Source organism: Ananas comosus, linkage group 15, assembly GCF_001540865.1.
Source record: "Ananas comosus cultivar F153 linkage group 15, ASM154086v1, whole genome shotgun sequence".
Classification (NCBI taxonomy): domain Eukaryota; kingdom Viridiplantae; phylum Streptophyta; class Magnoliopsida; order Poales; family Bromeliaceae; genus Ananas; species Ananas comosus.
In genome coordinates, this window is record NC_033635.1 from 7,729,239 (window position 1) to 7,754,003 (window position 24,765).

General features: G+C 40.5%; 1 protein-coding gene across 1 annotated transcript in view; it reads right to left on the minus strand.

The window, feature by feature from the left end:
- Nucleotides 1–4,970, minus strand: part of LOC109721414 (mitogen-activated protein kinase kinase kinase 1-like) — a 60,520-nt gene extending 55,550 nt beyond the window's left edge. Inside the window, exon 1 of the mRNA XM_020249042.1 lies at nt 3,414–4,970. Within this exon, the coding sequence (XP_020104631.1) occupies nt 3,414–4,588 (1,175 nt within the window). The 5' untranslated portion in view covers nt 4,589–4,970. The remainder of the gene's footprint in view (nt 1–3,413) is intronic.

Sequence of the window (24,765 nt, forward strand, 5' to 3'; positions counted from 1 at the left end):
TATTCTGCATGAATCATGACATGTAATTTATAGATAATTAAACTGATAATTAGCATGACATATAACTTGTATATATGATGGGCTAGTACATAAGACATGTTAGAAAACATATCTTGTTGAGGCATGTTCATAATTGATTCATTTCATCTATTTGTTGCATTTACATTTCTTACTTATTGTTGTTTACTCATGCCTCAATTGACCTAGTGGTGTATTTCGCTACTCTCGGCGGCTTACCCACTAGGAACTATTGTTTTATAGTTCTCACACCCATTTGTTGGCTGTTTTTATGTAGAGCCTTCCATAGCAGGAAAGGGTAGGGTTCGTGGCAAGGGGTCAGCGACTAGCTAGAGCTCCTCGATAGCTGAATAGATGAACCTATACAAGCTTGCTTTAGTTTAGTTTAAAGTTGTATTCTGGAACCTTAGAGTATACTTTATGTTCTAAACTATAGTTTGGAATTGTTTTTTTTTGTATAAGCTTATGGACTCTTGGTTTTTGCTCTGATTACCCGGTTAGGAAGTTATGCTTTTCGCTATGTTGGTTTTAGACGCCTGGTGTACACTAGAGGTGGTAGTGTACACGGCAAGTCTGTGCACGTGGCTGGTGAGCTTCCGCTGAAGTCCAGAGCGTGACAAATTCTAAACCCCAATTTCCTTTTATCCTATTCCTAATTGCATCATTTCTAAATCCTGAACTTCTTTTTCCATTATTCTAGCAGTTCTAACAAAGCGGCTAAGATCCGATGATCAAAAGAAGCTAAATCAACTCACCCGCGTGTGTATGATGGATCCGAACTTGCGGAAACTCGAAGGTGTGATCTTTCCCTAAACAATATCTTATTTTGAGTTTTTGAATTTTTGGATTTGTCGTTTATTTCTTTTTAGTTTGATTTCTAAGAATCGCTCGATCCATATTTTAAGCAATTCTCGAAAACACTCAAACTCCCTAAACCATCCTGCATCAGGCAGGATCGAAAGGAAGATTTATTTTTATAACCTGGAAGCAATCTTATTATTCATAAATTAATATAAAGATGTCAACACCTACAATTCACCAATTGACTAAATTTAGGGGTTGCCCCTTCATCTTGACAATATTTGCCAAAGTAGGACAATGTTTAATGTGTACACACTACACAGTGATGTTCTTCGACTCAGCAACATGAAGTGTAGTGTTTCCAAGATATCAATATGAAAAACGAAGCAAGTGATACACAATGGCATGTAGTATACCATGTCTAGACAAATAGACAATAGACAAAGCCCATCAATTTTTACATGAATTTGAAGAAAAGTCAATGCAGCCCAATTTGCAAGTCCAATTAAGTCGAGACATAATTTAAATTTTTTATTCATTATTTGAACCATAGATGCTTTTTGATAAGCTGGACTCTTTCATATGAACAAAGTAGGGCTAAGTTGTAATGGTTAGTTATTTTAAAATAAAGTTGTTATCTGTTTTACCCCTAACTTAGGGGTTTATTGGGATATAGAGAGTTCACAAATGGAACTTGCTAAGCCCTATTGTGTTTGGACTAATGGAAAGAGAGATTGAGTTTGGTTTGGGAATTAGATATTCCACCTTGTATCCATCTCATTGCCATCCCTCATTAAAATAAAACTTCTACTGAGCTCAAGCGGATCAGCCCAAGGGATGATCACAATTCATGGTCTCCTTTCCATGTCTTTTTACCACATAGAGTATAGACTAAATTATAATTGACTACCATATTACGTCTCCAAATGTGCAAAAGATCGTCAGTCATTCTCTTTCCTAAAAACTTTCCAATTCAAATCATTTGTCCAAATAGGACCTATAGTAAATCTGAATGTACTTCAAGATAATTTATTTTATTAGCCAAGAGGTTTTGACTGCCGCTAACAATGATGCAATGAAAACATGAAAATGATCACAAATAATATAAAAAAAAAAAGGAATAACCCATGAAAACTCAACCGAAATTTAGCCGGCCATAAATCAATCTAGGAATATCATAAACCTAAGCTGGATTTGTAATCCATCAAGAGAACCAACGATTTAAATGCCCATCGGCACAGACCATATCTACCATACCATATCGTGCCAACAATATACGGGCACAATACAACCTCCGTGCCAATGCCATAGCTCAAAACCCTCTTTTTTAAAAAATTAGTAAGTAATTTTCTTAATAAAGTTCAAAAGATTTGATAAAGATACATAATAAGCAATTAGAAAATTTTGTTGCTAAAGAAAATAAATATTCATATCATTACGTGTCGGCACATTTGTAATTTTTCTGACCGGCACGCATCGACACGGTTCAGCACGCACCGCACCATATCGTGCCGACAAGATTTCGGCACAATCCCGTGCCATGGCACTTAAATCCTTGAAGAGAACATTCTTAAGCCATGTCATAGCAGACAATTATGATAATATTTATATAATATGATTTAGTTTGGTTCCTCAAAACCAAGTGGTACCATGACTGATCACAATTTCACAGGACTAAACTTTTCAAACATCTTAATAGGGCACCGTGTTACATCAGCACAACTGAATGAGATGGTTCTAATTCAGCAAGCAGAGTACCAGTCTTTATCGCTATAAATCAACGTAAGAATTGTTGTTCTGTTCCTCTAGAAGCATCTTCCTCTATATTTTGGAGGAGATTGTATCTTTCCTAAGGTTAATTTACTGGTGTACACTTATATATATCCGAGAATGAAAGGTTATGAATTTATGAAAGGTAGATCAACTTGTATAGCATGTCGCAATATTGAAATCATCCCTTCATTTTACCGTATGTACTGTTATTAATGCATGTCCGAACTTACTGTACTAATTCATATATATTACTCTCCCTCCTTATATTATTTGAACATAATTAACCATATTTTTCTCATGCTTTTAAATTATCATGTACCATAGAAACCGACCATTTTCACTAGCAATGATTTGAGCAAAGATGTATGAAATGAAACTAATAGGCCCTTTTCTAATGAGAAGCACATAATTTATTGCAAAATACTATGAAATACGTCTTTGTTAAGATTCATTGGTGAAGGGTTAAAATATTATACAACTATGTCACCAGAAAAAGTGAATCGCTCACCATCTTCCTAATCTTACAGATAAATTACCATGCCAGAATGTCACTAAATATACAAGCAAAGATGAACTTGGGCACTACGTTTTTTCAACGCAGTAAATTTTGAAAGAAAAATATGCCTTTAGGAAGAAGCCCAGATTGGGAAAAAGACTACAATAAGCTAAAATTGACTTAAATAGAAGCATGAGTTATCTATACATTTAGAAGTGTCATCTGAACAAACCTAATTTGTAGGATGTGTGTTTTAGAAAATCAAATAAAAATGTATACTTCAAGAAAAAGGAGAAATAATATAATCAATAATTCTATTACTTACTCACTGATCCCTTCATAAACCATTCCGAAGGAACCACTCCCAAGGAGCACACCTCGCATCCACGACTTGATCTTCCTCTTGAATCTACCATTGGGTGAGATGATGAACATTGTTTCTGTACTAGTACTTGATGCATCATCATCATTCATGGTAGACAACGAGGATGTCCCCGTGAAGCCCTCAGAGCTCCCATCTAGCCTCAGCTCTCTCAACTCCTCTCCTTCTCCCAATCCTCCTGCCAAAACTCCTCCCCACTCCTCCTCTTCCTCATCCTTATCGAAAGATTTCCTCAATCCGCTGCATTCTTCACCCTCGGGAGCAAAGGATCTCAAAATATCCCAGGTTGAGCTCACATCATCAAGGAAAGGTGGAGACATCAACGGTGGCGGTGCGAGCACTGGTGGGCACCTTGCAGGCGGAGGAGGAAGCGTCGAAATCGGAAGTAAAGGAGCAAGAACTGGAGGTGGCCGAACACCTTTGATCCCTCCATCTCCCCCTGCCTTCGTCCTCGGATATGGAATCGGACTCTTAATTATAGATTCAGCTTCATCTTCGGTACACTTAGCTTCATCCTTAGAAGGTTTCCTTGGCGAGTTAGAACCATCCACCTCTTCCACATCCAGGTCCCGGCGGGCAAGTGTCCAATCATTATCATCTGAAATTTGATCAGATCGAGGGTCTTCCCCAAGTGGAGGAGGAGGAGGAGGAGGAGGAGGAGGAGGAAGGGAATCGGCAGGAGCGGAAGAAGAAGAAGAAGAAGCCGGGGAAAGGGTGGAATGTTGTTCTTGCGTAGCGGAAGCACGAGTATCATCGGAGTAAAAGAAGAGGCGGGATCTCGGGAGGAGGTCCGAGGAAGAGCGGGCCTTGATGGCCTCCCAGGCGGTGATGGGGATGGCAAAGTCGTCGGGGCCGGAGAGGCCGAGACTGTGGCAGAGGAGATCAACCTCTCCCTCAACGCTGCCGCCGATGCGGAAGCTCGTCTGGTTTGAGTAGGAATAGGGGGAAGGGTAGAGCTCCAGGGAGCGGGTGGCGCGGAGCCCGAGAGCGGGCGAGTCGATATCGGCGGAGAATGTCGAGGCGGGCGCTTCGTAGTCGATGTCCTTCGCAGCATTCCGACGCTCCAGCCTCGGGCCCCGGCCCTTGCTCTGCTGATGTTGCTGCCGTTTTGAGTCCATTTCTCGGCTCGCCCTTCGATTCCTCTCCTTGTGAGTCAAAATGACGAGCAGCCCATCAGAAACGTCGCATGGATCAGAAGTGCCGATTTTGACGAATTTTAACAGATGATCGGTGAAGAAGAGAGAAAAAACGTAGTGGCCTAGAAGAAGAAGAAGAAGAAGAAGAAGAAGAAGAAGAATTAACAAGGATCAATAACAGAAGGAGAAGCAATTACAGAAGTTAAGAGAGAAGTTTTGGTTTCGTCGGAGTTGAGAGAAAGACGGGGGGAAGGGGGAAGGGGGAAGGGGGAAGCGGGGGGAATGAGAGGGGAGATGGGAGCGCAAGTTTTGTTTGCTAAATGCGGTTGCGGAGTTGACTGGTGAAAAGAGCACGCGGAGGCGGAGAAGACCAGACCAGCCACTACAGTTAGGGACCGAAACCAGGCTGGACAGATGTAGAAACCCGTTAGAATTGCAGGGTTTAGTAGTGAGCTAGCGAGGAGGAATTCTACACTGTCACACTTGCACCACGTCATCAATAACAAGCCAATCACATCCCTTCTTTTCAAACAAAAGTATAATAAAAATACTTTTTTACAATCATGATGGGACATATATTCCTAAAAGGATTGATTTGATTGGTTTGTTACGCCACGTCACTAATATACCCGTTGCATTCTAGAATTTTTCGCTAGCGAGAGGCCCGTGATTTACAGCTGACAATTATTTTCATATAAACTAGTGAAGCTGCCCAAATGTTGCGGCTGGTAGAAACAGTAAAAACAAATAAATATAAAAATTAAAACATAAAAGGAATAAAAGTAAAAGAGGCGGAAGAAGAAGCAGCTGCTGCCGTAAAAGCATAAGAATAAAAGAATAAAAATAAAATAAAGACAAAACCATTATAATAATAAATTTACTTATACCAATAGTAAAATATTAAAAAAATTAAAAAAAAGTAAAAAAAAAATCAGTAGGAGCAACAATAGTAATAAAGTTATTAGAAAAAAAAGAAAATAACAAAAATAACAATAACAACAAAAGAATAAGAATGAGTATACTAATAGAGCAAAAGACGCATTTGCTATCTCATTTTACGGTCCATCTGCTAATACTAATTTTTAGATAACTGTAAAGAGAGAAAAAGAGGGGAAAACATCCTAATATATAGGAGTGAGTGAATACTTATGAACGTAGCGATTGATAAATATGTGAGAAGGAGAGATAAGGAGAGAGAGTGAGAGAGAGAGGAAAACTCAAAACTACGGCACAGTGAGAGAGGAAGAAAGGAGAGAGAGAAGAAAACTCAAAACCGTGGTACGGTGAGAGAGGAAGAAAGAGGGAAAGAGAAAGCCAGCAAATCTCATGATCAGAAGATTCATTGTTCCTACGAGGGAATGTGACAACAATGGGTTAGAACGGCAAATTATTCCGTACATTGGATATATAAATACATCTTATACACTAATTTTTAAAACCCTATTATTAAAATTTAAACTCTATATATAAAGTTTTTATATACATATGTTTCATATGCTGTAGTCTTTATATATCAAATTATACTTTAATTTTATGATATTACTATTTTAAGATGCACAAATACACCAGATATTGGCAAACATTTATTATAGTTAAGGAGAAAAAAAATAGAGTTGTGAACGAAAAATGTTATATCCATCGAGTATAAAAGTAAGATTTATACACTATATTTTTAAATCTAATTATAAAAATTAAAATTCTGTATTTTTACACATAGTCTTTTTATATTATTTAGATTGCATGTATTGAATTAAATTTTATTTTTATAATATTTATTATTTAAAAATAGGTTGTACAGCAAAAGATAAGGAAGAGATTGATGGAAAATGAGTGAGAGAGAGGAGGAGAGAATAATTGAGTTAAAAACTAAGAAAACTTCAAATACCCCCTGTGGTTTTGCACTTTCTCACTTTAGTACCATGATAGTTTAAAGTGTATCAAGTTAGTACCATGTGGTTTCGACTTTCTCACTTTAGTATCATGTGGTTTAAAGTGTATAAAGTTAGTACCCTATGGTTTCATTTTTGTATCAAGTTAGTACGATATGTTTTCATTTTTCTTTTTTCATTATCCATTTCGGGATTTTTTTTATTAAATTAGTGACAAAGTTATAACTAAATAGTACTAAAATGAATATTCCATAAACCTGGGTAGGGTATCTGAAGTTTTTTATATATAATTTAACGAAATATTAAACCACATGGTACTAAAGTGAGAAATTGTGAAACCACAAGGTACTAACTTGATACACTTTAAACCACAGGGTACTAAAGTAAGAAAATGTGAAACCACAAGGTACTAACTTGATACACTTTAAACCACAAGGTACTAAAGTGAGAAAGTGCGAAACCACAGGAGGGGTGTTTGAAGTTTTCCCTTAAAAAAGGGTACATTACACCAATAGTTCCGAACCTTTTCCTAATTTTCTTTTAATTGGGTCCATAGCTTGTTTTCTATCAATTGAGTCTCCAGTTTATAGAAATTTTTTTCAATTGGGTCTCTAGTGTCAACCATCCGTTGTAATTGACAAAAGTCGGCACGTAAGTGCTGACGTGGCAGTAAGTTGCCATAAGTTTTGAGGTAAGTAGTACAATTGGTCCCGAATCCTTTTTTATTTGGAAAAGTCTGCCTGGACATCTCTCCTTGGGTGTATATCCTACAACTCAGAGATTCAACGGTTGATATTAATCCACTAGCACACTAGCTTCTAAGCTCACCCCTTTTTTACTTTTTGTCAAAGCTAACCCAAACCAAACCCTACTACACTTCTCTCTCCCGCACAGCTCCCTCTCACTATCTCTGTTTCTCACTCTCTCTCGCTCCTTCGCCTCTCTCTCGCTCCCTCGCCTCTCTCTTGCTCTTGCGCTCTCCTCTCTCTCTCTCGCTCGAGGGCACTCCATCGGGCAGAAGCTCGGCAGCGCTCGTTCCACACATTGTCTTCCTCAGTAGAAGCTCCTGTCCCCAAGCCGTCACGAAGGTGTCTCTCGCCCTCGCCTCTCTCCATTGGTAGGAGGTCGCCTCTCAACTGCTCCCCTGTCCATCCCAGTACCTGTCACGCATTTCTTCACTCGTGGGCGTCCGAAATTAGGAACGATTTCAGAGCTAATTCCGCCACAACCGAAACAGAGGATTCAACTCAAACAGAAAATTTTTTTAATTCCTATAATCTTTTATTTTCAAATTTTAATTTAATATAAAATTTATATTTTGAGGGTTTAGGGTTACAGCTTGGGTCTGTCTTTGCGTGCTTCAAATTTTATCACCGATTAGCTGATTCATTTAATTTTAGAACACTGTTGGTATATTATATTTTTTGTTGCATTTTTAAAAATAAAGGATTTATGATTAGGATTAGGGTTTAGGGTTTAGAAGATGTCACGCCCCGAATCCGGTCCTATTTGGCCAGTTCAAGTACGTTGAACAGACGCCGAACGGACAGAGCCTCCCCTGTCCGTCCCAAGCTCCATAACAAGTATCAACAGAGTATAAAATTTGCATAAGCGGAAGCATACACAATGTGTAATATACCAAAAAATTTGGAAAATAAATATCAAACTTTAGTCAAATTGACCAAAGTGCGAGGATGGAACACTTCGGAATGTCCGAAGGTGTTAAAATGATCAAAAGTGCATTGTGTGAGGTTTTCAAGAGCTAAAGAATCAAAAATCTGCATTCTACAGGTTTTGGGCTCTCGGGGACCAGTCCCTGGTGGGAGAGACCGGTCCCCGAACGCGTGAGAAATGAAAAAGGCTGAAAATCGGCTAAGTCCCAGAAAACCAGCTCTCGGGAACCGGTCCCTGCGAGGAGAGACCGGTCCCCGAGAGACCGGTCTCCCTGGGAGAGACCGGTTGCCTCGTGCGAAAGCCCCCGCTGTGCTGCGGGAGAGCTCTCTGGGACCGGTCCCAAGTCAGGGAGATCGGTCCCCGAGCACGAAAACTGCCCAGTTCTCGCAGTGTAATAAGATAAAAGCTGAGGGGTTTAAATGCAAAAATGCATTATGTGGGCTATGTATGAGGGGTGTATGACATATTTCCTCTCAGTCTCACCCTCTCACACTCTTCTCTCTCTTTCTCTCTCTAGAAGACAAGAAGGAGAAGAAGAAGACAAGGAAAAGAAAAAGGAAAAAAAGAAGAAGAAGGTAGAGAAGAAGAAAAAGAAGTGAAGAAACTCCCTCCTCTCCTTCTCTAGCTTGGTGAAGTAAAGCTTTTAGAGGTAAGCCTTGCCCCCTCTCATGGTGAAACCCTAAAATGGGATTTGATTGAGCTAAGAGTGGTTTTAATAGAACCTTTTGAGTGTTTCAAGCTTTCTTTTGCTTGTGGATGAGATCAAAACCATGGATTGGTGTGGGAGGTGAAGCTTAGAGGAAAGCTTCAACCCCTCTCATGGTAGAATCCAAACTAGGATTTGGATTAACTAAGGATGGTTTTTATGGAGTCTCTAGAGTAGATTAAAACTTCTTTTGCTTCCTAATGAGATCAAACCCTAGATTTTGATGTGGGTTGAGCTAGGGCACCCAAATTGGGGCTTTTGCTTGTAAAGGTTTTAAAATGAAATTGACCATCTAGAAACCTAATTGGGGGTATTTCCGACGCGTTGGTGTGCTCGGATTAACGTTACGAAAAGCCAATGTAAAGATATGAGCAAAATGGCCTAATAGGGCTTCGTTTTGCCGCAGGTGACGAACTAGGAGCCTAAAAATTTCAAGAAAATCATTGTAGCATCCTAGTACGCCTACGAGGTGGGTGATGCTTTCCAAACTCGTTGGAATTCCTTCTATGCCTAATGTGTCATTCAATTGAGCATATATTTATATTGTTGCATGCATTATGGGGTAGATGTGATGATATACATGTGAATGTTGCATGATGTGAGTACACGTGCTATTTGAAATGTTTGAGAACCTATTTAACCCTATATGTAGGCATGAGATATAATGTGAGCACCCAATGAGAGGAAAGAACAAAATGACACAATAAAACATAGATCGAGTGGCATTCGATAATGTAAAGTAAAGTGATACTAGAGTTAGTGTGTGTGGCATCAAAGAGAAATATAACGCAAATGCAGCTTTGATACAATTAAAATCATCAAATACAAAAGATGATATAAAGGGGTATGCAACTACAAAATATAAAAGTATCTTAGGCGATCTCTGTCTAGGGTGCGATACCCTTACCGTGATCGGCCGCCGGCTCGCTCGGCCCCGGCTCTGTGGAAATAGTGGGGTGAGAACTACAACAAAGTTTTCAGTGGTTCGGCCCCGATCTCGCCGACTTTCCCACTAGGTCTAAATCAGGCATAATAGAAGAAAGAATAGATAGTAACCGACTAACAAATGCAGCTAATATGCCTGAATAATAAAGTCAATCATATGCTGAATGAGATGCTCATGATGAATGCAAGTTCACATTTTCTTTACCAAAATATTGTGGCTAACCCATTGGGCCCTCAGCCTGTTAGGCATTCAGCTTCCTCCCGTAGGGTTCCATAACTCACCAACTCAAAATCCCAATTTTCGAGCCCCCAGCTTCCTCCCGTTGGGACCGTCCTCTGGGGATTCCCCTTCCCAGTGGTGACAAATCCGGAGCACACCGCTCGAGGGGAAGCGACCTCCCTCAAGCCAAGACTATAGGCGAGTAAGATCAATTCTTAGCTTTAAAGATTCCAATGTTTATGTGACCCTTATCTTTAAGGTTTCTATGTCACCATAACACTATTGTTCTTTACTTGCATTCATTAACTAATACTAGTGTCATATACACTAACTTATTCTTTGTACTCATTCGCTAATGCCATACTTGTTCTCTAAGTGGTCAACTCTTGCATTCTTGTCATATACTAATGCCACACACTCTAGTGTTCATTTGTATACTTGACATTTACTAATGCCACCCAATTCGTATGTCATCATGTCATTTTGGATTCTTTACCTCACCTAGGTTCTTATGACTTTTCATGCATACATAGGGTTTATAAGTTCTCATTCTTTACTCATATAATGCAACAAAAGCTCTCCATTAGCCCTATTATGCAAATCACTCAACATTCACACATGCTCAACAAAATGACACTTTTAGACATAAAGGGAATTTCACCGATTCCGGATAGCACCACCCACCTTGTATGGTTGCAAAGGTGCTACGGTGAATTTCTTGGGATTTTTTAAGCCCTACTTTATCGCCTGCGGCAAAACAAAGCCAAATTATGCTTAATACTTAAAAGTCCTACATAAGCTTTTCGTAAAGTCAAACCGAATTGCCCAACGTGTCGGGAATACCCCCAATTAGGTTTCTATAAGGTCAATTCGCTTTAGAAACTCCCTAGGGCAAAAGCCCCAAATTTGGTGCCCTAACAATGCCATATGTCAAATTTCTTTGGATTGATCTTGTAGCTAAGCAAAATCACGTTTAGAACCACCCAAGGAGCTGTAATACCATTCCTAAACCATTCCAACCATTCCTAGAGCATCAAAAGCTAACCCTAAGGATTCACCATAAGAGCTCATGAGAAATACATGAGTTTCATGTGTTTCATGGCCTCAAGGTGGTTTCTAGCCTTGTAAGAAGTTCAAATCCTAAAAACTTAGGGTATAAATCCAAATCCTAGACCCAATCTTGCATAAAACTCATCTTAGTCCACTAGCTCTCCAATGTCTACCTTGTAGGAGAGCCCTAGATCTCCCCAAAGCCACCAAAACCCAAGCTTCTCCTTCAAATCTCCTCCAAATCCACCTTTTGGAGAGCTCTCTAGATGGAGAAAATAAGAGAAATGATAGGGAGGGAGTGAATGGCTGTGGGAGAGAGAGAGAAGGGGTATTGGGGTCTTAACATGTTGTAACAATTATAACAAAACCCTCCAAACACCTGTATTTGCAGCAGACCTATTTTGTGCTGCGAGACCAAAGTGTACGTACCGGTACACGAAATTTTGTACCAGTACATTTTTTGCGCAGAGGCAACCCGAGAGCAAACTCCTCGGATTTTACCAAAGTGTACCGGTACACACCAGGGATGTACCGGTACATTTTTTGCAAAAAATCAAATCCGAGAGCAATCACTTCTCGGGCTGCAGGGCTGTACCGGTGACAACTCGATGGTTGTTGTCACGCCCCGCGGTCCCTTTTAGTTTAAAAGGTAGCGGAAAAGCGTCTGAAAATTTTTTTTTTTGAAAATCTGACCCCAGAGTGTGCCAGATCCGCCACAAATACAGGAGTTCCACTGTTCACCCGGACAGAGTCTCCCCTGTATTTGCACGGCGTCGCACAAGTACAAGAGTTCAATCATACAACAACCACAACCAGATGAATATACAAACAACCACAGATATACATTCATACACCATTCACCACAGATTCACAATGATACCTTCGCTATTTAAATATAAATCCACAACTATCAGTTAAAATGTTTCCAACCACAGAAACAGGTTTTGAAATACTAAGATACAAAATCCACAGAAACCTTTTGAAAACTGTTCCCTACACAGGAACTTTTAACTTTTCAAAACGCTACCACGAGGGGTAGAAAACCATTTCCATTTCAAGAAAACACAAATTCTTTTATTACATTCCAAAACCAACTGAAAACTCAGATATCCAAATAGTAAAATAAAACTGAACCATAATATGTCTAAGTTAGTTATTTATTTAATCATGAAGAGTAAGGGTAGATAAACCAAACCACGGGACGGAAAGCTCTATCGTGTGCTAGACCCGTTCCTCACCAGCTGTCCCACTCGGACCGGCTACGTCACCTGTAATGGGGGCGGGGGGTGAGAACATGTAAACATGTCTCCCCTCCCAGTGGGTACCGCAAGCCGAAGAAGGCGAGGGGTACTCACTAGTCACGGAGATAAACAAATATATGGATAATGGTAGTACAGTAGCTAAAATAAACAAGTACTGAAGTGTATATAAATGAACAACTACAGCTACTGTATGTATGCATCAACGGGACAATCAGTCCAAAAGTACCCAATCTGAACCCAATGCTCTCTTGGTCAGCACCGCAGACCTCAAGCCAATGCCACTACTACTCTCCAGTGCATATAACCCCTCTAGGGCTCACGGGTTGTCACCATTCAACCACTTTTCCGGAAAAGAACACTCCTTGCGGTGGATCAGACCGCCAGTGTTCGTGAAATGCGACGAGTATCGGGCGATCAATGCAATATGCTCAATGATCAACCGTCGGCAACCAGCCGACAATCCTGCCCCCCAGGGCCCATCGACCGCATGGGTCATCATGTAACCAAATCGACCAACCAGGTCACAAGTATGGAGTATGAAACTCGACCAACCAGGTCATAGATACAACAAAGGAGAATCAACCAACCAGATCACAGATATCATATGCTGAAGAACTCTACTCTACTCCTACACAAGATACTAAGCATGGAAATAACCGAGTAGAGTAATACAAGGATAATATGATAAGCAATGTATATGATAAGCAATGTAAACAGAAAGGGTGGAAGGAACGTCACCGAGCGTGCACCACTATACCGACGTCGGGTCGAAGTACCCACCTGTACGTATCTGACGAAGGTCTCTCGATTGTGAAGACGGTGCGACCGAACCTACGAAAGGTCCAACGGGTTAAGGTCTAACCCACTGACATGTAATGCTAACTCACAACCCCCGCTCACCAGAACCACGATCGGTTTCCCAAAACCGATTACTGAATAAGTCGGAAGTCCCGAAAACCGCACCGGAACTTCATCGTCGCTCACCCGTCGTTTCCGAACCCTCAAAACGATACGGGTGACCGGCCAACAAGGCTCAGCGACGCTACAATCAGCCACGAGGCACTGTCGGATGAATTCCGAACCGAAACCACGTTCTATCGGCGGATTTCGCCGAAAACGCTCCGAAAATCACTTTTCGATTTCCGCAAGGGCTTGGGGCCTTGGACGATCAGTCCAGAGGTTATCCTCAGCCCAAACATGCTGCCAACAGCATCTACAACGAAGCAGAAAACCTAAAAGCCCATACCGATACATGAAATCGCATCATTTCATGTGATTTCTAGGCTTTTCTGGACCGTGCACGCAAACCAGAGGTCGATTAATCCGACCGTCGTACTTGCTGACAGGTTTCAGCATGTCGGAGGCCGTGCTCACCTTTCGGAGCACTGCCGGCCACTGCGGTGCGCGCACGAGCGATGTGAAATTCAGATAAACTGCGCGCATAGCGCGAAGATCGTGACTAACTCACAAACCAGGGCATCATTGCCGCTGTTGGAGGTGAGCACGATGTTCAGCACGAGTTGTAGATCATCGTGCTCACTTCCCGAAGCTTAGGAGGCTTATCGGATCACCGGAAAGAAGACCGGAACCTCGAAAAACAGTGCTGGAACATCAAATGCCCTTACCAGACCCGAGGAGAGCTAGGGTTGGTCGCCGGCGGCCGGGAGGCGGGCGGTCCGGCCGGAGGAGGGAGCACTCGGTTCAGGAGGTCCGGGGGTGGTGCTGGCCGGCGGCGGGCGGCAACCGGTGGCGCGGTGGCTGAGATCGAGCCTTCCCACTTCCTCTCGGGTTTGGGCTTCCCGGCGGCGCGGCGGCGGCCGGAGGAGGTCGGGGCGGCGACGGTTCGGTGCCGGAGGTCGAGTGGAAGGCCGAGCACCCTACGGTGGGCTGCGGCAGCGCCTAGAAGCTGGGCGGGCCCGACTTCGGCCCGCACGTGCTTGGGCGGCCACAGGAAGTTCCAGCGACGGCCGGCGGCGCGCGGGGACGGCGGGGGATGCGCGCGCCGGGTTGCCGGAGATCGCCGAGGCCGACTGGAGGGCGGCGCGGCCGAAGTGAGGCGAGGACGCAGCGCTCGAGCCGGCTCGGTCTGGGCTGACCCGAGCTGGCTGCAGGGAGCCGGGGTGGCTCCGGCGGCGCTCGAGGGTGGCCGGGGTCGGCGGGGGAGGACGCCGGAGAAGAGCCTCGGCCAGGGGAGGGTGGAGCTCGGCTTTGATGCTTTCCCGAGCACAACAATCGAAAATGTGGCAGGTCGGGGCTAGGGGAGAGCCGAGAGGTGGCCGGGTGACCTTTCCGGCAGCCGGAGTTGCACGCCTGCGGCCGGGGCGCGCGCACAAGTTGGGCAGGGTGGAAGTGGGGCGGTTAGGGTTTTCTAGATGATCATGGTAGCCAAAAAAAAACACTAGAAAACCCTAAATGCCCCTTTTATACAAAGTGCCACTTTGCGAGGAACCCCTCCAAAGTCTAATATTTACACTCCAGCCCCTGCCCACGAGTGGATTAAGCATACAGGTCCCTCGACATTCAAAATCGTGCAAGATCACGCATAAAATATTGGGCGTTTCCGCGAATAATCGATCTTGCCAACTAGACCTCTCAGCGGACATTTCACGATTCCCGAAGATCCGTTCGTCGGATTTCCGAACGGATCACGCCAGCGCGTTCAGCACGACTGGGGCATCGAATCTAGCATTTTATTTCGTCTGATTTGGTCTCCGATCAGCGACGAAACCTGCCCTCTCAATCTCCACCCATAAACCACTTACATTAATACATGTAATTTCCAATAAACCCCTTTTTCTCGACAACCGTGCATCAGAACCCAATTCCGTCAGTGCCATTGGGTCCAGAATAGTCGAGCCATTCGAAACGAGCTATTGAAGTCCTATATTCGGAGTTTGATGTGCACCAGAACCCTTCTCTATTCATTGGTTCATCCGAAAAACCGGAGTTACTATTCACTTAAGTCATCGGTTCGGGTCGCATAACTTCTCCATTTTAGCTCATTTTCTCCTGAAATTTGATGAGTGCTTTAGTAATTATATTACACACAAAAACATCGTCAACCAAGGGTTTAATTTTATTTATCCAAAAACTTCAGTTATTACAGTTGTACCGGTACACTTTGCCCAGAATGCTGGTTTTGCGCCGTTTTCGATTCTATTTTGCGCCGATCGATACTAAAACCTTTCTAACACATCTTAAACTCATTTTTAGCCCTTCCAATCTTGTTGGAATGCTAAATGGAACTTGTTCATCTATTTCTTTCGCATTGTTCATTTTTAAATCGCACCGAGCAATGTTAAAACTTGCTTAACACTCTCGGAACTTGACTTTGACCCTTCCAACATTGTTGGAATGTCAACCGGACTTTGTACATCCATTTCTCTTGGCTATTTAACCAATTTGGCTAAAGTTCAATAATCGCTATCGAGGTTTCAATATGTTACAGAAGATACTTCCACAGTAACACACATATATTTCATGCATTTCATAAATTTTTGCTTGGTTTATGATAGAAAACTGTATTCATTCCAAATATACAAATTAGTGTTTAGGCAAAAATTTGATTTCGTTTGAATAGCAAAAATGTATAGAAAACATGTTTAGGGTTACTAGTATATTCTCTTATGCATTGGTAGAACGGTGCTATATGGTTTTAGGAGTTAGTTTGCTACACTGCGTGAAACGAAATAGCATACTTGTATATTTGTACTAAACCCTAAACCCTAAACCCTAAACCCTAAACCCTAAACACTCTTAATAGATTTATGGTTGTGAACACTCATTTGTCATAGTAGAACACTCTTAGAGCTTAATAGAACACTCTTATCAGGTTTACAGTTACGAATATGTATGCATTGCAATCTTATCCTCTTATGCCTTAATAGAACAGCCCTATTAGTTTTAGGGTTGTGAATACTTTTATACCATAATAGAACACTTGTAGAGGTTAATAGAACACTCTTAATAGGTTTATGGTTGTGAACACTCATTTGTCATAGTAGAACACTCTTAGGCCGCGTTTGGTTGGAGAACTAAATTTTGGAGAACAACTTTTGTTGTTCCCGAGAACAAGGGATATTCTGGTACAAGATAGAACAATTGTAAATTTATGTTTGGATGCATTCGAGGATATTCTAGAGGATATCCTTAATAGCGTTTGTATAAAAAGTCTAGAACAACGTCTAAATATGTTTTTAAAAATAAAATAATTAATTTATATTATTATATTTTATATAAAATTATTTCATATAAAAATTTATAATATAATATTTTATGTAAGAATCTAATTTAAAATAGTATATTTTATTTTATTATATATAATAATTTATTTTATGTAATAATTTATTTTATATAATTTATTCATAATATATTAATGAATAAAGTATAATACTAACAATATCCCTATATTTTTAATTAATAATTAGTATAAATTTTAATACAAATAAAAAATATATATATAATTAAATATTAAAGTATAAATGATAGAGTTTAATAAAATAAAAAATATATCAAATTTAATTAATTTATATTATATAATAAAATTTAAGTATAAATATATTATCATAAAAATTTAAGTATGAATTTCAATACATATTAAAATATATATATAATATATGAAAAAATGATTTTATGTATATAATACTTAATATAAAATAAAATAATTAAATATTAATATATAAATGATAAAACTTAATAAAATAAAATATATATCAAATTTAATTAATTTATATTATATAATAAAATTTAAGTATAAATATATTATCATAAAAATAATATTTATATTAATATATTTATTTATTAAATTTGAGCATTCAGTTAATTTATTATTTGAAATTAATTAAAATAAAGTATAAAAAAAAGAGCATAATAGAAAAAAAAAAAGAAAGAAAAAAAAGGCACACAATTGTTGTTGCAGCTTGTTCTCCATGTTTGGGAGAACAAGCTTAACGGGTTGTTCTCGGAACAACCCGTTAAGCCCGGAACAACTTTGCTGTCCCATTTTACATTGTGTTTGGAGGGATAAAGAGGGATATCCCGTTTTGTTCTGGAATATTCCTCTAACCAAACGCAGCCTTAGAGCTTAATAGAATACTCTTATCAGGTTTACAATTCCGAACATGTATGCATTGCAATCTTACCTTCTTATGCCTTAATAGAATATTCTTAAAGCTTAATAGAACACTCCTATCAGTTTTAGGGTTGTGAACACTTTTATGCCATAATAGAACAGTTGTAAAGATTAATAAAACACTCTTAATAGGTTTGCATTCCTACTCTATTGCGAACATGTATCTCACCCTTATATGTATGCATTGCAATCTTACAGTGATATACACTGCATGTATATCACTCTTTTCATTTTTATGCTTCCGAACATATATGCGTTGCAATCTTACCCTCTTATCGCATAATAGAATATTTTTAGGGTGTAATAGAACAGTCCTATCAGCTTTAGGATTGTGAACACTTTTATGCCATAATAGAACACTTGTAAAGGTTAAAAGAATACTCTTAATATGTCACGGCCCGGGTCCCAGCAGAAGTCCGCCCGGTGCGTGTCCAGACCCGCCATATGTCTACAACATATAAGACATCTACAGCAAAGCGATACATAAAAACAATAATAATGAACATCTAGGAGTATCAGAGCATACAACAACTAGGTTCTAAAATAAGAAGGTAAATAAAGGAGGAACTAATCTACTAACATAAACCATAAAGTAGTACAATATGGAATCCAAATATAAGTACTAACATATCCAAATGGTGGTCTCTATACATGGATACAAAACTCCCACTCTTTACAAAAAGTACAAAAATAGAGAGAGAACCACCTAAAAGCAACCAAAAACGCTTCTCACTATCTAGCTAGTAGCGACTCCTTTACCGCGATCCCGAGCCTCTCCCGGTACGGCTGGCTCTGAAAGAAAACCACAAAACAGGGGCGTGAGAACTATTAAATAATAGTTCCCAGTGGGCAATTACTGATCTCAGTGAAATGCACCACTAAGCTAAAAAGGCAAAAGTAGTATGTTCAACTATTAAAGGGAAAGAACAACATGTATGTGAAACTTGAAATAAACTTACTAACTACTATGCCTCTAATTTAGCATGAATTTTCATGATATAAATGCTATTCTAACATGAATATGCATAAGTACAACCAACATGATGTCCACAAAGTAACTAGTAAAATGTCATTGTTTACTAATTGTCTAATGCTCAATTTGCATTTTGTTCAATGATATTCTAATCATGTAGGACCTACCCCTGGGTAGTCTGGCTTGCGCCATGCCTAATGGCCCCGTAGTAGTCAACATTCCCACTTTAGGAATGAGCCTCCCCCACGGCATCCCATTTCGGCGTCCAATCCCGCACGGGCGAGCTTATGTCGCGATGGCTATCTCCGGAGTGCCGGCTTGTGGGAGTGACCCTCACAAGCATGTGCAAATGAGCACAATGGTAAGCAAGCGTAAACATCCGTCTCAAGTTCCAATGTCATCACGTCTAAAACATGGTATGAAGCTAGTGACCCAAAGGCCCATCTCTATGTCATCATATAGAAGTTTAATCATTCACTAGGTTGGATGCCCCTTTATGGCATTTTTGTCTACTATGTCAAGTGTGAGTTCTAAATCCAACAGCATATTATATAAGTGATTTTCTTTGCAAGAAACATGATTCCAAACCATATAAGAGAATGCTATTCTCATACATGCTAACAACACATATATCTCTCTCTAGTATATAGAGGTAATTTTCATAAAATATAGCACATACATTTTAAGCATTCCAAACATCTTGTATGCTCTATTTAGCATGAATATGCATGCATTTCTATTTTACGACGTTTAAAAAGTAACATAGGTGGAGTTTTTCTCATTTCGAAGAAGTCAAACCCACCGAGACTCCTCGTATCCCTTCGTTTGCGCCAACGAAGGTATCCACAACTCTCCTAGCTCCCTAAAGGTAATATTAAGAGAGTTAAACGCAACGAACGATCAACCCTACGATCAAACATTAATCACCCCAAGAAAAGGCCAAAATCTCACCTTATAAGGTGAAAATCTCTCTCAATCTCCAAATAAGAGTTAGAGTCATTCTAATCCAACCTAAACAAAGGTTCTAACTCAATCTGAGTTCCAAAAGCTTCTAATCAAAAATTTCCATTTTAAACCCTAATTTTCATATTCTAGGGTTTCAACCTCAAAAATCCACCAAAGCATGATCCAAATGAAGAATCATAGATACTAACCTCTCTAGAAGCTTCAAACCACACAAGAAACCAGCTAGGGTTGAAGATCCTTCCTCTATCAGGCTCCAATCACGAAATCAAAGCTTCTCTATAGGTGGAAATCCAACATGAAGCAAAAAGGAGCAAAGAGAGGAGATCAAACCAAGCAAAATCCTCAAAAAAAGAGAGAAAATCCAAGGAGAGGAGTCCTACCTAGGCTCTCCACGGTTTAGGGCTCAAAAGAGCCCTCTACAGGTTGTGGGGGGTTATATAGAATTGTTAAAATATCAAAAACACCCCTAAAAAATAAGCAGTTCGCAGTTTGCACTGCGTACCGGTACACGATAAAGAGTACCGGTACCAAACACCGTGTGCGCAAAACCGAGCCTCGGGTTGACAGAAAACGGCACTTGATACCGGTACAAACCCGATGTTGTACCGGTACTACCACCCATTTCGGTACAAGCTCAATGCTGTACCGGTACTCTGCTCTGCAGAGTCAAATCCGAGAGCAGCCCAATTTCATTCACTTTAGAGGTTTGGTGCTAAGTTTTAAATCTTGATTCTCGGGATGCGAGCCATAGGTCGGATCACTGTCAACGACCCTCCAGAATATCTGGAAAACTCGAAACACAGATTAAACACTCGAACCTTGCAATTTGCAAAGGTCCAATGTGTTACATAATAGGTTTGCATTCCTTCTCTATTGCGAACATGTATCTTGCCCTCATATGTATGCATTGCAATCTTACTCTATTATACACTGCATGTATGTCACGCCCCGAGCTGCGCAAATTTGGTCTGATTCGGGCCACGTCAACAGACGCCGAACGGACAGGGCCTCCCCTACCCGCCCAAGGCTCTAGCAACAAGTATAATTAAGCAATCAAACAATGAGATTTGCAATTATACAAGGCTTGCGCGAGGGCAAGCAACAACAAGAATGGAAGCTCTAATCTACTATAAGCAACCACATACATAATATTTGATTACATTTTAACCAAATACAAGTAAACTAAAACTATTACATTCATTTTACTTTTATTCATAATTTCTTTACATCATAATCATCCAACCCAAAATACATGATTGTTTACAACTTTTACCTCACTTGATCAACAAAATAAAAGTTGATACATGAACAAAAGGAAATGACTATAAATGTAAATACTTCGGTGGTCACTAGCTATGGCGTTATACCCTTGACTCGATCCTCCGTCGCCCCGCTCGCGCTTGGATCTGTAGGGTTAGTGGTGTGAGAACTACAACGAAGTTTTCAGTGGGTTCGGCCATCGACTCGCCGACTTACCCACTAGGTCTATTTAGGCATAAGTATTTTAAAGAACGGAAATAGCAAACCATACTAATGCTAATACTATGCCTGCAGAAAAACTGTCAACAGATAGATAATGATATGTATGATGAATATACATGCATGCTCTTTCCACAATATACCTTGGCTTATACCCAATCATACCGGTTAACCTTGTTAACCCCAAAAACTCACAACTCAAATTTCTATCATTCGGAAAGGCTCTATGCACTACCACCCGAGGGACCGTCTTCGGGGACAGCACTCCCCGTGGTGACAATTCCGGAACGCACCGTTTGAGGAGGAGCTACCTCCCTCAAGCCAAGACTCAATGTGAGTATCAATCCAATCCTCAATTTGAGGACGTATAGCCACTAGCCACAATGCCACTATATAAATTATAGGTTTCAACCTTATCAAATTTGCCACTCTCTAGGCTACTCTTACCATAATGCCACAATAGGATAAACAATGTTTAACAACTCATTTCTCAATGCCAATCTTGTCTTTATTGTCAATGTCACCTTTATTTACTATTATCATAGTCCAAGTCTCACATTCACACAAGTATAGAGTTCCAACATATATGTCTCAATCACTATGTTCATCTACGTTAGAAGCATAATTGTAACACACTGAACCTTTGCAAATTACGAGGTTCGAATGTTTGATCAGTATTCCGAGCTTTTTCAGATATTCTGGAGGGTCGTTGACAGTGTTCCGACTTATGGCTCGTATCTCGAGAATTGTAGTATTTTAAGTAGCGCTAAGGTCACCAAAGTGGAGGACTTAGGCTGCTCTCGGATTGCATTTTGCAGGGTTGTGTACCAGTACACCTTGATGGTTCTACCGGTACAGAAAGTGTACCGGTTACACCTTGATGATTGTACCGGTACAAATGAGGATTTCCTGCAAACCCGAGGCTCGGGTTTGCTGTCTCGCGGGATTTGTAACGGTACACTTTCTCGTGTACCGGTACACAGTGCAGTCCGCAGACTGCGTGAGCTGAGGAGTGTTTTTGCAATTGTGTCTTATCTATAAATACCCCCACAGCGCTTAGAAGCTCTTTTGAGCCCTAACCAGTGGAGGAACCAGGTGAGTATCCCCTCCCTTGAGTTTTTCTCCATTTTTGAGGGTTTATTGCTAGTTTTGATCTCCTCCTCTTTGCTTTTCCTTGCTTCATGTTGGATTCCTCCATGGGAGAAGCTTGGATTTCGGGATTGGAGCTTTGTGGAGGGAGGATCTTCAACCCTAGTGATTTTGGAGCCTTATTTGGAGCTTTATTTGAGGTTAGTAAGCTTAAATTCCTCTTTGATCCATATTTTAGTAGGTGTTATTTGTGGAAACCCTAGATTGAGCATATTAGGGTTAGTAATGGGGATTTTTGATTTGAGGCTTTTTTATCTCAATTGCTGGGCTTAGAACCTTTGTTTATGTTGGTTTAGAAGGTCTCTAACTCCCATTTGGAGATCGAGAGAGTTTCCTTCGCATTCGGTGAGTTTTCGCCCTTTTACTTGAGTTTGTTAATGATCGATCTTAGGATTGTTCGTAACGTTCGTGTATCTCTCTTTTCCTTACCTTTAGGGTGCTAGGAGAATAGTAGGCAACTTCATTCGGCGAAACGAAGGGTTGCAAGAGTCGCGGTGGGTTTGACTTCATGGAATAGGGGAGAAATGTCTCCTATGTGATTTGTACTTGTCGTTTCATCGAAATGCATGCATATTCATTCTAGATAGAATTTTTATGAATTTTAGAATACTTAAAATGCATGTGTTATGTATCATGAAAATTCAACTCTATATAGTAGAGCCATATGTGTATTATGCATGCATGTGAAAAGTATTCTTATTGCAAGTTGGAAATATGTCTCATGTGAGAAAAATGACTAGAATTATGTACTTTTGAATATAAAACTCATATTTGGACTTAGCAGATAAAAGTACCATAAAGGGACACCCGAACTAGTAAACTGTGAAACTGCAACATAGAGACATAGTGATAGGCCATTGTGACATCGACTATATTCCATGTTTTAGATATGATGACATAGTGATAGTGTAACACACTGGACCTTTGCAAATTGCGAGATTCGAGTGTTTGAGCAGTGTTCCGAACTTTTCCAAATATTCTGGAAGGTCGTTGACATTGTTCCGACCTATAGCTCGTATCCCGAGAATTGTAGTATTTAAAGTAGCGCTAAGTTCACCAAAGCGATGGACTTAGGCTTCTCTCGAGTTGCAGTTTGCTGGGCAGTGTACCGGTACACCTTGATGGTTGTATCGGTACAGAAAGTGTACCGGTGACAACTCGATGGTTGTATCGGTACAAATGGGTTTTTTGCCAACCCGAGCCTCGGGTTCGCCCGTACACTGGATTTGTACCGGTACACTTTCCCGTGTAAGGATACACTTTACAGAAAAGGCTGTTTTTGTTGGGGGTTGTATTAGCAATTGTTGCAAACTCTATATAATCCACCCCAGCCCCCTTAGAGAGCTCTTTTGAGTCCTAACCTGTGGAGATCAAGGTGAGCCTTCTCCTTTTTGATTTCTCCTCCATTTTTTATAGATTTTAGCAAGTTTTGATCTCCTCCTCTTTGCTTTTCCTTCCTTCTTGTTGGATTCCACCATGGGAGAAGCTTGGGTTTCGGGATTGGAGCTTGATAGAGGATCAATCTTCAACCCTAAATCACTTTGAGCTTTGTTTGGAGCTTCCCTTGAGGTTAGTATCATGGTTCTTCATTTAGATTCATGATTTGGAGGATTTCTTGTAGAATGAGCATATTAGGGTTAGTAATGGGGATTTTTGATTTGAGGCTTTTTGATTTCAATTGATCTTATTTGAAATTTTGTTTAGGTTAGATTTGAGGGCCTCTAACTCTCTTTTTGAGATCGAGAGAGGTTTCTTCGCATTCGGTGAGTTTTCTACACCTTTACTTGAGTTGCTTAATGTTTGAGCAATAGGTTGTTCGTAACGTTCGTATATCTCTCTTTCTATACATTTAGGGTGTTAGAAGAGTAGTGGGCAACCTCGTTCGGTGAAACGAAGGGTTGCGAGAGTCACGGTGGGTGTGACTTCATGAAATAAGGGAGAAATGTCTCCTATGTGTTTTATACTTGTCGTATCATCGAGATGCATGCATATTCATGCTAGATAGAATTTTTATGAAATTAAGAATACTTAAAATGCATGTGCTATGTATCATGAAAATTCAACTCTATATAGTAGAGCCTTATGTGGATTATACATGTATGTGAGTAGTATTCTTTCTTGTGGATTGAAAACATGTCTCATATGATGGAAAGGACTCGAATTATGTATTTCTGAATACTAAACTCATGCTTGGACTTAGTGGATAAAAGTGCCATAAAGGGGCACCCGACTTAGTAAACTGTGAAATTGCAACATAGAGACATAGTGATAGGCCATTTGGACATCGACTATATTCCATATTTTAGACATGATGACATAGTGATAGGCCTTTGAGATATTGCCACATTCCATATTTTAGACATGATGACTTGAGACTCGAGACGGACTTTTACACTTACTTGCCATTGTGCTCATTCGCACATACTTGTGAGGGTCGCTCCCCACAAGCCGGCACTCCAGAGATAGCCATCGCGACGCACGCTCGCCAGTGCGGGATTGGGCGCAAAATGGGATGCCGTAGGGGAGGCTCATTCCTAGAGTAGGAGTATTGACTACCACGGGATCATTAGACACGGCGCAGGCCGAACTACCCATGGGTAGGTCCTACAGGATTAGAACATTGGTGACTTAGTATACCGAGAGGTCGTTGACTAGAATAGTAAACAATGACATGTTACTATTTTGCTTGTGAACATTATGTTGGTTACACTCATG